A 13,770-nucleotide genomic window follows, 5' to 3' on the forward strand; every position below is an offset into this window, starting at 1 on the left:
GCGAGGCGATAGTTAGGCATTAAAAGAAGCGACAATGGCGGTTCAAAAAAAGGATTCTGGGCTTAATATTAAACTGATGCCTTATTTTTGATCAAAGTTATTTAAGCCTTGATAAAACCTAACTTCATAAATGTACAATTAGAGTTTGTTCAAAGGCAGGAGAGAAATTTCGTTAGAGTTATGTCAAGTCTACGTAAGTCGTGATCTGTCTTGACCATAAAGTTAATATACCTAGCGGAATAGAGAAACAAAGGCCTGAGCAAGAGTAATGTCACTATCAGTAACACTGTGTGGTAAAAAGAGACGTGTGATACATGACAGCAGCACTCTTTTTTTGATGTCCAGTCGGCACGTGCCGCACGTTGACAATTTAATCTCATAGAAATCATGTTCAATCATGCTTGTGGAAGTGTATACGACACGTACACATATTTTTACACACAGATGAAACCAATGTCGGTTTCGTTTGACAGCTCGAGATTTTTGCTCTATTCCGCTAGGTATATAAACTTTATAGTCTTGACTCTTGACATAATATTATTCTGACTAAATTAAGTCCATCATCTATCTACCTATGAACAAAATAGCTCAACTCACTAAAACACATCTCGCACTTTTATTTGTATATGTGAAGTAAATATAATTTTTTGTATAAAAATGTCAACTAAAAAATACATCACCACCAGAAATTAATGAAAATTAAACTTGCTCCAATAATAAACGCGGGCTGCGTTTTCTCCCGTGTGAAACGCCCTAACTATTCCAATACATTCTATTTTCTCTTCTTTCATCATATTTACCTTGTTAACTTCGCGAACCCATTTTTGTTTGGTTGAAAAAACAAAATGTTTTCAATCCCCAAAACAAAATAACGCCGAAGAGCTACGTTGATGCATACAAAACATATTTCGTATACTTTTGATCTTCTAATGCGAAAAGATGAAGAGGGTTCTTTAGTTTATACACTATTTAATCAAACGGAGAGGTATATTGAAGTTATCGTGAGTTTCTCCCAAAAGAATTGCTTTCTCGAACCAATAGTGAAAAGATCTAAGAAAGAACATGTCACATACAATATTATTATTTTCTGTTTTGGTAGGACTTTTTTGAGTATATTTTTCTTTGGTTCACAGCCTACGAATAATAAAAACTAAGGAAAAGTAACTCCGTCAAAAAACATGCTCCACAATACTTGTCAAAAAAGTGTACCTTAGGTACACATTTCAATACATTTGCAAAATTTAGGTGACCTTGAGCGGTACTAGGCTGACGTTACATGACAGATCAAAACGAACCAAATTAAAACGGTAATAGTATGGGAGTTACGATTCCTTAGTTTTTATTATTCGTAGGTCACAGCCTATTAAACAAACGAAGAATAGGACACGACTAAAATTGCTGTCTATGTCTTATACTTTGAAATAATAAGTCCTGTAATATCTCTTCTTTTTAATATAAAGCTATAGTTGCAACAAACGAGCAAACGGGTCACCTGATGGAAACTCTCCAATGATTTTCCGGATAAAAAGTATCCGATATCCTTTCCCGGGACTCAAAAGTATCTCCATCGGTTAACCGTTAAGCAGATTGGGAATGAAGAGGTAAGGTAGAGTCTGACAGACAGACAGACAGACAGACAGACAGACAGACAGACAGACTTTTGCATTTATAATAATTATAGTAGTTAGTATGGATATGGATGGCCGGTTTATATTACAACAATCCAGTGATCCAATCCAGCGCTTTATTGCTAGTTGCTACTAAAAATATTGTAAATGGGCACTGGAATTCTCTGGAATGCAATTCAGTGCATTCTAGTTTACATTTTTCTTAGTAATCCAGCTCTTGATTGAATTAGTTGATTGCAATAATGTAAATTGGCCATAAGAGGGTAGATTAATTAGTATAAATACACCTACAATGTAGGTGTCTTACATCTTATACTTATTACCTCGATCGTTGGTATCGCAGACACAATAGATTTTTTTGCGGCAGCTGACTGTCGCTTGGGAATAGATGGTTAACCCATCAATCCCCAAGTATCTAAGTATCTATTTTTTTTTATGAAATAAGGAGGGCAAACGAGCAAACGGGTCACCTGATGGAAAGCAACTTCCGTCGCCCATGGACACACTCAACATCAGAAGAGCTGCAGGTGCGTTGCTGGCCTTTTAATTGGGAAAAGAATTACAGGGTAGGGAAGGTAAGGAAGGAAATAGAGAAGAGGGTAGGAAATTGGGCCTCCGGTAAACTCACTCACTCGGCGAAACACAGCGCAAGCGCTGTTTCACGCCGGTTTTCTGTGAGCCCGTGGTATTTCTCCGGTCGAGCCGGCCCATTCGTGCCGAAGCATGGCTCTACCACGTTAATTTTTATATCTATTCCTAGGTCCTAGACAAACCGAGATAGCTTACATACTACGGTGACGGACCCCGCCTGCGGTCCCCGAAGCTGTATTTTACACCACCATTAAACCGTAACCGTACTCGGGCCGGCCGTTTTGCACTTTAAAACTTCAAAATTGGATGTTCCCCGCGCCGCTAATTTCCCCCGAGTACGTAAACAACCGGCGAATTATACATTTTTACCGCTCCCGCCGTTTTGTGTCAATGTAGTTTCGTTTCGACTCAATATAAATAATATAAACTTCTTACAAATAAATATATTTTCATTACGTGTAAGTAATTCAAAGTTTGTATTTCGCAGTGTATTTTAAATTACCGATGACATACTATTCCGTCGCGTTCCGTCCGTATATTGTATGCGTTTGACATTGCGGGCGTAATCTTGCGGAATTTCCGCCGCGTAACTTCGGCCTAGTGTGTTTAGACACATGTTGCATAGAAAGTAGCATCGTGGTATACTAATGTAATTTGCGCCAAAACTCCTTTATAGCGCGGGAACCGTAAATTTTTCCGAGATAAAAAGTATCCTACGTCCTTTCCCGGGACTCAAAGTATCTCCATATCAAATTTCAGCAAAATCGGTTCAGCGGTTCGGGCGTGAAGAGGTAACAGACAGACAAACAGACAGACAGATAGACACACTTTCGCTATTATAATATTAAAAAGTAAGTACTTAATCCATACTAATATTATAAATGCGAATGTGTGTCTGTCTGTCTGTCTCTCTGTTTGTCTGTCTCTCTGTCTGTCTGTCTGTTACCTCTTCACGTCCAAACCGCTAAACCGATTTTGTTGAAATTTGGTATTCCTTGAGTCCCGGGAAAGGACATAGGTCCCGGAATGATGAGTTCCATGAGTCCCGGAAAAATGTACGGTTCCCGCGCGATAAACGAGTTTTGGCACAAAGGAGTTGCGGGCGTCATCTAGTAACTAATAAGTATGGATGCTGGTATTGCAATTTGCCCAATACTGTTTTTTTTTGTTTCTGTTTGGGTTGGGGATGATACTCTAGTGCGAAGGAGTCACAATAGATCCTCATGGGTCACAGTGACGTCAGGGCTACAGTGACCTGCCTTCTTTAAAAAAAAAAAAATACTGTTTTTTAAAGGCGGATACTACGTTAGGGAACTAGCCCGCCAAAAAGAATCGGCATAAATTCGCTTGGGGCCATCTCTTACCAAAAAGATGAAGAATTCTGTTAATTTCCTTCCCATGAAACAAACCTTCATAATCAACTCCCTATTCTGTGATCTGGTGCGTTAACGAACACGGTACTGCGGCTGCATTTCGGTACATAATTACACCATGCTCCCTTGCCTTTTAATTAAGACTTATCTTTTTGCTCGTACTTTTGACCTGAATTAAAGAAATTAAAACGTCTCCGCATTCGAAGTTAACGAGAAAAAGAAAACATCTCGTGCATTTGTTTTTCTAATTATTTTTAATATAATTTTCGAGACGGGAAATGAAATGATGAAACTTTCTGCTTTACGAACTATCTCATTAAACAGTAAATAGGAGTTGGAAAAATCCTCTTTACAGGCTGATAAAATATACGTATAAGTACATATTTTTGTGATTGTCATTTCACACACACACTGTGATTCCACATCAGTACAAAATTCATAAATATTTATTGTTATTTCACATACTTAGGCCGGTATAAATAGTCAGTCCTCAAGATGCATCTCGGTCTCAAGACGCGGGTCGGCTCTATGATTGGTCCAAATTTTGACAGCCGACCAATCACAGAGCCTGAACTGTCTTGAGACCGAGATGCATCTTGAGTACTGACTATTTATACCGGCCTAACAGTTCGACAAGGCTTTTTATGAACGTGGGGAGAAAAGGAACTAACGCTGCTATCCTACAAAAACGACATTTTTGACAGTCCTCCTTTACCAGCAGCGCCTATTGACACATTCAATTAAAGCCTTGTCGAACTATATATAATATACTTTAACTCAATTTTTTTAAATATTTAAATATCAATTTACTCAACGCACTAACTTAAAAGCCAGAGCAGCCCAGCTGCAAACCGAATAAACATCTCTTTGATAGCTCCTCTACAAAATAGGACATCGTAGTGGCCCATTACGATGGCCCAGCGTGGGGAGGACCTAGTGGCGTAGGATGGCTGATGGCGCCAGCGATGGTCGTGGAATGGCCGGGGTGTCGGTTTTCAGTTTGAATGACAAAGGCGCGGATTGCTTAGGAGGGCATAAGTAGTCTTAATCAGTCACTGGCCACTGCCTGCGGACATGGCCCCGCTCTCGCGGCCGGCCGCTGCGGACGCTAAACACGGTCGATTTGTTTACGACTTACGTGCTCATTGAACGAGTTCACTAAGGTCACCCTATTGTGTAGTAAGATAAATTTAAGTTCCTAGTAACACTCTATTGTATTAGGTTTAAACCAGTAATAATAGAAGTTGTAAGTAAATAAATAAATAATAAAAAATAAAACGTTAATCCCACACAATCACAATTTCGAACGCATAAGCCAGCCATTCGTTACACTTATTACCGCAGATTGAAAATCCAAGATGGCGGCGTTTTCACGGGCGATGAAAAATAGTGAATTAGCGGCGAAACTCGCTAAGATTGCTTTTTATTACGGCTATTATTGCCATTCCCAGTAATTTATGGCTCGGTCAGTTTTATTTAGAATCGAGCCCCGATATTGTAGATTATCAGTAATTTGCAAAAAGACGATGTAAGGAATGGATTTTCCCGATTGAAACAATGTCAAAGTAATATTCAATACGCCTATTTTACGTGGAATTTATTTTCTTGCAATTCAAGGAAATATCACGTAATATATGTACACATACACACACGGTAGGTACATTACGTGTACATATTATATGGTTTTGTTATGTCCTTTCCCAGGGCTCAAACTATCTCCGTACCAAATTTCATCAAAATCGGTTCAGTGGTTTAAGCGTGAAGAAGTAACAAACAGACAAACACGCTTTTTTTATGAAATAAGGGGGCAAACGAGCAAACGGGTCACCTGATGGAAAGCAACTTCCGTCGCCCATGGACACTCGCAGCATCAGAAGAGCTACAGGTACGTTGCCGGCCTTTTAAGAGGGAATAAAATAGGGGAGGGTAGGGATGGGAATAGGGTAGGGGATTGGGCCTCCGGTAAACTCACTCACTCGGCTGTTTCACGCCGGTTTTCTGTGAGAACGTGGTATTTCTCCGGTCGAGCCAGCCTATTCGTGCCGAAGCATGGCTCTCCCACGTAAAACGCTTCCGAATTTATTTAAATATTAGTATGGATTGACTACCCCTCGCCTCCTTACTAGGTACAATAAATTGAAAAGGATCCAAGCTCATTAAAAGTTAAAACACAGTTGAAATTCTAAACAGAATTTCAATTTCCTGAATTGTCACATGACATGGGCAAGGAAAGTTGGGCAATAAATTACCGTGAAGGTTACACGGAGCCGGTAATCAGACGGACCAATTTGGTTGGACCGTGTCAACACGCCCAGACCAAATGTCCAGAGACGGGGCGGTTTACATTATCAACTTGGACCTATCGTAATTAAAGACTTAAAAACATTGTCCGTGCTTGAAACTGGATGTATGTAGTATTCCCTGAACAACATTTTTTTTATTTATTACTAGCAAGCTTTTTTTTGTGACAACTTTATCTGCGAAAAATCTCGAAAGAGGTAAGTAGCTAATAGAGATAGAAATTATTTCATACCTACTTTGATTTGATGGTCCCAAAATATGGACTGTTCTATTTGTAGGACAATGTTACTCTTAAATTAAAATATAACTATTAACTATCCATACTAATATTATAAATGCGAAAGTATCTCTGTCTGTCTGTCTGTCTGTCTGTCTGTCTTGCTTTCACGCCAAAACTACTGAACCGATTGCAATGAAATTTTGTATACAGTTATTCTAGAGTCTGAGAAAGGACATAGGCTACATTTTGATGTGGGAAAATATCTTATTTCCATGAAAATATCGATGAAAATGAATTCGCATTGCGCGTGGCCAGCGCATCATCATCCCGGGGGTCCTGGGTTCGAGTCCCGCAGGCGGAACAAAAAGTTTTCAATGTTCCTGGGTCTTGGATGTGTATTAAAATAAAATTTCAAAAATCTTAAACATATTTTATGTATAATACTAGCTGTTGCCCGCGACTTCATCCGCGTGGACTTTAGTTTATAGCGCGCGGTGTCAACAAAATTTGTGTCAAATTTAAAAACTTTTTAAAACCCTGGTAATTGGTACCCCTCTTAGGGCCGCGCTACACCGGAATGGCAGCGCTGAAAGTGCTCGCCTCGCCGCTGCCATTCCGGTGTAACGCGGCCCTTATTAATCAAAACAGCTGTGCAGTGTGCACATAATCTACACTAATATTATAAATGCGAAAGTATCTCTGTCTGTCAGTCTCGCTTTCACGCCAAACGCCAAAACTACCGAACCGATTGTAATGAAATTTTGTATACAGATAGTCTAAAGCCTGAGAAAGGACATAGGCTACTTTTTTACTGGAAAAAAGGGTTGTAAGGGGGTGAAAATGCGTAAATTTGTTCAAATTAAGTTAGTTCCAACAATTCATAATATATGGCGCCGTGTGTCTTCTACATCGCGCTGACGCTTGCTCAAAAGTCTTTCTATAAGACGTGGTATCATCTTACATTTAAGTTTCGATTTTTTTCGATTGTTATATTTATTCTACGGTATTAAATAACTCAGTACTTTATCTGTGCAGTGACGTAACCTTAAACCTATCAATGATAAATAGTTTATGGGTAAAGTTTTGTAATTGGGGGCTAAAAAAGCTTTAAAATTTGGCATAAAATATAAAGTTTAATATAAAAAATGAAAAAAGCTTTTGACACCAATTTTGTTGACATCGCGCTTTATAAACTGAAGTCCACGCGGACGAAGTCGCGGGCAACAGCTAGTTAACCTACATTATACAAAAAAATCAGCTGGTTAGGGTTCCGTTTTAGGGTTCTGTAATCGACAAAACATGGTTGACTACAATAAGAACAATCCATATTTTGGGACCATCAAATCAAAGTGCGAAATTCTTTCCATCTCTGTTAGTTACCACTTTCGAGATTGATCGTAATTACATAAAATTGTTGTTCGTCTTATCAAAATGAAGCTATTCTAAAAAATTAGCTTGATTATAATAAAAAAAATTGTTAAGACATATAAGATTTCATGTATAAAGTACCATTTTGTCGGCATCATTAATATTACTAGAGGTCGCCCAATGGTCGAAATTCGACCTTAGTTTCAACGACATTAGGATTACTACCTCGTGTACTACCTCTATTATTTTTTTTTTAATATTGACTTTATCATTTTTTTTCAACTCTTGTCTCTCACTTGAAACTCAGTGATCTCAGACTGGCCGTGTAAGCATTGTCTAATAGTATCTTATTCAATAAAAAAAAACTATAATCCATTTTCAATTTGTCAACTTGTTGTCAACAAACTTCAACCATAAATAAAAGAGTATAATTCGTATGTATACGCTTGTCACTCAAAAATCTGTCATTTCTCATGTGTGTGTGTTGTAGTGTGTGTAATGTTTTATTTGTTAAAAAAATGTATGATAAAAGCATAATTTTAAAATAATATTATCTCGATGCACTCCTTCACCATATAAACTATAACTGTGCAAAATTTCATTCACCTACGTTTCCCCATTTTTCGTCAAAAGGGAAACAAAGTTTTTGTCTCACGTATTAATATATAAATGTGCATTCATGTCAAATTACAGCTTTGTAGACAGACAGACAGACAGACAGACGAACAGACGGACAAATGGACATACGGACGGACATACTGAAACTATAAGGATTCCTTGTTGTCTACGGAACCCTAAAAAATATTTTTTTATGGTACCTTCTCTACACATAAAGCGGGGATGATTTTTTTTTCGCGTCCACCCCATCGTGTGGGTTGTCGTTGGATAGCTTTTTTTAAAAATATGAGTATTCTTAGATCATTTTCCGGTTTAGGGATCCGTTTGTGAAATATTTTGAAGTGGAAAAAATCGTTAGAGTCCAGTGTCCCCCCATTCTACCAGCTAAACGGTTGCTTCTGGAAATGTGAAAAAAAACACGGGAGTAGGAAATATGCTGAATTTAAAAGGAAAACTATCACGGCTAAAAAACTTCATAAGTTTTTTAGTTATAGTCGATCAACTAAAAAAAATGTATTCGGCGAAGTATCACCTACGAACATTTCGTTCAAATTCCTTTGAACGTAACTGAGATGATGTTGTTAGTATTGTAAAACACGTTATAAATGTACATATTTCATTCACCATACAAAAATTAAGTATCAAAAACTGGAGGTACTACGGAAACCTATATTACGCGTGGCCCGACACGCACTTGGCCGGTTTTATTCTTAATTGATTTGAAAGAGGTAACACTACGATGTTGTCACTTTTTAATTTCTTCTCTTTTTTGACAGACTATACTTTGAGTCGGGGGTCCATCTGGGGTAAAAGACTTTTGATCTCGGAAAATGTACGTACGAATTTTGGCGCAAAAATTCGTTTATTGCGCGGTAATAAAGCACCCCACAGACTACTTAGGGATACTACGTATAAGCACCCTATAATTTATAAACAGACAAGCAACACCATCTACTGGAATACCATTGAGTTTTTATGTCAATGTGACTTCTTGTTGCCAAGCACACAGGTAGATGGCACTGATATTATAGTTTAATATTAATATCCCCTGAATCTCTTGACGATCTTGATCTCTTATTGAAAAACAAAGAGAGAGAACAAGAGAATGGTACCAACTTTTACATAATTTATTTACGTTGTACCACAAAAATATCTTAGACTAGCAACTCCATTGTACCAAAATATGTTTATCATGCAGAACAATAGGTACTTCTTCCGGGATAAAAAGTACCATTAAGGGAGATTGCAGACAGCACACTTTCTGTGTGATTGAGTCTGCGGGGCACATACAGTCGGCATGGCCGGGCCATGCCGACTGTATGTCTCTCAATAATAACAATTAACATAGGTATTGTGTTATTGCAGATTTCAAAATGAAAGACTTTCTTAAAATTGTATCATTTATTTACATCTTAACTTATAATATAAAGTTTTTTGAAATAAACTGTGTAAAGACAATTATTTTGACCTGCAACAAAAGAAAACAATGTTTAATTACTAGTTAAATTAGGCAAACATTGTTTGAACAATAAAAATTAAAGGGTGTTTTCTGTTTTCAATGTTTTGTAAAAAAGGGAACTCCAACAAAATTCTTGTCAAGGGGAAGAATTTTGTAGGAACTCCAAATTTGTCACCAGGCTATATTTTAGTTTAGGCTCATTATAGTTTGCCGCCTGCTACGAATACAAGAATGAAAGAAAACAGAATAGAGCATTGGGAGGGGTACTTTCATGTTTTAGCTGTTAGTAGGAGCTGTTAGTGAGTGTCAGTTACATGTAAACACTACATAGTTGATAGTACACATACAATAAAATATAAGCTCTTCTCTACACCTCTTCTTAATTTACATTTTTTCTAATTTATGCTGTAGCTGCGTGAAGGTACTAACCTTAATAATATTATTACTTCATACTCATAGTTACTCATTTTGAACTGTTGGCACTGATGTAGTGGTATAATATCACCAGTAGGAAAATTGAAACTCCCAAAATGTTGGAAAAGACTGCTAGCTGAATGTCAGTTATCATTTTGTCGTTGTATTTAGCTCACCGCTGAAAAGAAATACGAGAATATTACAAAAAGAAAGATGCACAATGCGAGCGGATTTAAGATGAACTTATTGGGAAATAAAAAGGCTTTCTCGTGGTGCTGCCTTAAAAAATATTTATCTGGTATCTGATTAAAGCAAAATAAGTTAATAAATACGAATATAGTATTGAATTAATAGAATTTGCTCACAATTTGTAGCTACACCGGGCAAGTCGAAAAACACGAAACAAACTTTGAAGTTTGAGATAAAATTGACAGTTTGGTACACGTCATTAGTCATTACCTACTTTTCTAGAAAGGTGAACGCAGTTTTTGCCATAAAGATATAGGGATAAGTCCAATGAGTTTCTAAAATACTTAGTAACATAGAATATCATTGGATAAGTCTGTCAAAAAAGTGAAAAAATTAAAAAGTGGCAACATCGTAGTTTTCTGTGCTCAGAACAGGAAAATAAGAACAATGCGCGCACGGGCAACTTAGTTGCTCGGCGATTTATTTGTCTCTTTCGAAAAAATACCGACTTTTTTCAGTTTTTTTCTTGACAGTCATCAACATGGATTTGGTCGAGACGGCTGTGGTCGTTGCACTCGCTATAAAAAACCGAAGAAAGCGTCACAAAATAGAATATTGGGTGCATCCACTATGGAGCGATCGGCTGACTCTCGGGAAATTTTATATTAGTTTTATGAAATTGAGAGCATACCCAAAAAAAAAAATTAGTTACTTTAGAATGAGTGTCGAAAGTACTCCAGTATTTACTCTAGTATTTTAGAAACTCATTGCTGCAAGTACACACAAACTCACGCAGCGGCGGTCGAGTAGCAACTGACCGGTCGGCAACTTTTTTGTTGCCCGTGCGCGCACTTGCATAGAAACCAATAGGGAAGGAGACAGTTGCGTCGCGGACTCTGGGCAACGAAAAAGTTGCCCAGAGTTGCGTCGCTACGTGCGCGCACTTTCATACTAGCTCCTAGACTTCATCAAGAGACAAATAAATCGTCGAGCAACTAAGTTGCCCGTGCGCGCATACCCTAAGGAGAAGAGTTATGTAGCGCCGTTTATATCACAAACTTATAATATACTGTCGTATAGACCACCTGACATAGACAACCCGAAAATGCGTGACCATTTTTGATCTGTCAATGTGTGCGTGTGCTAGTGATGTATATTTTACTATCGATAGTATAGTATTTTGCTATCGATAGTTTAGTCCGTTCGAGTTATTTTACCTGAGTTTCTATAAGAATTAAATAATATGCAACTTTGACAGATTTTGTATTTCAAATTAGGTATCATAAATTTTAATTGGCAAAAAAGGTGACGATTGAAAAGTAGATACACATTTTCGTTCGGAATGATTTTTCAATCGTCATTCGTCGGATATGTTATGACTTATGACATGAGGTTCTTATAGGGGTAAATAATATACACATAAGACATTATAAAGTTACTTATTTATTACTCAGGTAAAATCTATCTGGTAAATCAGCCCTTACATTGCTGCATTGAAAGTAAACGTTGAAAGTAAACAACACACATAGTATATTATATTTTATTCTTAAATTAAATACATAGGTATCATAATACTTTTGGGAGTGCCTCCACTGCCGGCGCCGGCTCCCAAAAATATCAGTAATGGGAACTACGGTAAGTATACTGCCGGCAGCCGAGATATAAAACAACGACTGCCGGCGCTGGCACTCAAAATGGGAGCCGGTGATAATGCGTAAAGCGCTAGGTTCCAGTGCCGATACACACATTTTAAAAAGAAATAATAATTATAATCTCAATTTATATATTCGACTTTACCGACTTCCAAAGGTGAAGGTTTGGTACCTATTTGTTCGGCTGTGGATATATTAGTTTTTTGTGATGCATTTTCTAGCTTAGCTTTACCTTTGCTATCTTTTTCAGCTACCAAAAAGTAAGATTTTGCACCACAGCTACAGTCATAAACTCCGTGGTATACTTCCGAAGGTACTGAACAGAACTTCAGATTCCTTATACATGTAGAGAGTTTCAGCGTTGTTTAAATAAGCAAAGATATTGTCGTTAAATGCTACTATGCAGATCACATTTATCAGCATCTTCATCATCACTACCATCCAAGATTCAAGCCCCATACGAGCACCGGTGATCGCGACAACAATAGAATACAATAGCATTTCCGGGAATCCCTGATCGAAGGATTCAAATAATTATGCATCCTTACAATTATTATGTCCTTATTATTTGTACTTTTCATAGTCATTTAGCTCAAGTCTGATGTTTTTGATCGTTATTCTGTTTGACAAGCGATAGCCGAATAGGCGCCGGCAGCCTATTCGGCAAACATCGCGTGACTTCGGCAAACTTCGGAGTTCGGAAAACGGCGCCGGCAGCCATTTTGGCAACCGGCGCCGGCAGCGGAGGCCCACCACTTCTTTCGACTATAAATTAAACCTCCGCATATTTATAATAAATTTAGACCTTCCGCGCGGCTTCACTCCCGTAAATTAGGAATTTCAAAGACAAATTAGCCCACAAAAATAGCCTATGATCCTTCATGTGGTCTACTTTATATTTATGCCAAACAACATAAAAAATGCTGGATGGTGCGTGAGATAAGCCCGTTCAAATAATTTTTCCCGTTTTTTCCACTTTTTCCTGTTTCTTGGCTATGAGCTATCTAACTCTGAAAGAATACTTCAAAATTTCATTTCAATTTAATTGAAAAAAAATCGACCTGAATATCCAACTTTGAAGGCGCATGACAAAAAAAATACAAATGCTATCAAGCTGAAATTTTGGGAACACTTATTTTTTACCGTGATTTCTTTATTTTATTAACAATTCGCTAATCTTTGACCTTGTCAGTTGTCATCATCCCTATTATAGCACAAGTCAGCATTTTGGTCACAATTTACGGCGTAGTGAAAACGTGTAAGCAGTGATTGACATACGACTGACAATTTGTGCCCATATGGGCAGGATTTGGCGACATGTGACACGCTCTATAACATATCTCTTACTTCTAAAAGATTGGAAAGGGATGACACTACGAATTTGCCACTTTTTAATTTCTTCACTTTTTTGAGGGCATGGCATGGCGCAATGCGCATGCTAGTTTAAATTTGAATTTCGTCAGATTTTATTGGCTATCGAAACGTCATATTGGTCCATATACTTATCGAATTTAGGAACACATCAAATCGAAATCCAAAATGTCAGATGTCAATTGTCGAAATGTCAAATGTTGTCAATAAAATCAAAATTTAACGTTTGTTGTTGTAAATATTTAATTATCCAATTACTTATTTTAGTCTAAAATCTTAATACAAAAGTGCTCAAAATTGCCAACTGAGTGCATAATATATCTATAGTCTAATAGTCTTGCACATTACATGTGTTAAAATGTATTTATCGTCCGTTAGTTCTCGTTTGTTACTCAACGATGTGAATACATGGGATTTGAAGAAATCCTACGGCTGCTATGAGGGTATTATTAGAGATGCTTCTTGGAGTGATGATAGCAAATATATTTTACAGGTAAATTGATATCTTGGCAGTCTTACATAATGCTTAAGGAGTGGCTGTGACTGAACACTGAGACCAGTGGATCTTTAGAATCAGTGCATGGGT

The 13,770-nt window shown here is 37.5% G+C and overlaps 2 protein-coding genes and 1 long non-coding RNA gene across 4 annotated transcripts in view; 2 read left to right on the plus strand and 1 right to left on the minus strand.

Moving 5' to 3' along the window:
- LOC121737085 overlaps positions 1 to 13,770 on the plus strand; it is a 26,131-nt gene continuing 12,361 nt past the window's right edge. Inside the window, exon 1 of the long non-coding RNA XR_006037098.1 lies at positions 1 to 11. This is a non-coding gene — a long non-coding RNA (uncharacterized LOC121737085). The remainder of the gene's footprint in view (positions 12 to 13,770) is intronic.
- LOC121737084 (dolichyl-diphosphooligosaccharide--protein glycosyltransferase subunit 4) lies at positions 9,486 to 10,405 on the minus strand. Of its 2 annotated transcripts, none has more exons than XM_042128631.1 (3): positions 10,338 to 10,405; positions 9,993 to 10,150; positions 9,486 to 9,569 (listed from the first exon to the last, which is right to left on the minus strand). In XM_042128631.1, the coding sequence occupies exon 2, from the start codon at positions 10,124 to 10,126 to the stop codon at positions 10,022 to 10,024; it is 105 nt and encodes a 34-aa protein (XP_041984565.1). In that variant the 5' UTR covers positions 10,127 to 10,150; positions 10,338 to 10,405; the 3' UTR covers positions 9,486 to 9,569; positions 9,993 to 10,021. The 2 variants fall into 2 exon arrangements, with proteins under 2 accessions (XP_041984565.1, XP_041984564.1); XM_042128630.1 differs by having other exon boundaries at positions 9,486 to 9,567; positions 9,988 to 10,150.
- LOC121737082 overlaps positions 13,418 to 13,770 on the plus strand; it is a 2,233-nt gene continuing 1,880 nt past the window's right edge. The window contains exon 1 of the mRNA XM_042128628.1: positions 13,418 to 13,677. Coding sequence (XP_041984562.1) covers positions 13,543 to 13,677 — 135 coding nt within the window. The 5' untranslated portion in view covers positions 13,418 to 13,542. The remainder of the gene's footprint in view (positions 13,678 to 13,770) is intronic.

The sequence above is a fragment of the Aricia agestis genome, chromosome 20, assembly GCF_905147365.1.
Source record: "Aricia agestis chromosome 20, ilAriAges1.1, whole genome shotgun sequence".
NCBI lineage: Eukaryota > Metazoa > Arthropoda > Insecta > Lepidoptera > Lycaenidae > Aricia > Aricia agestis.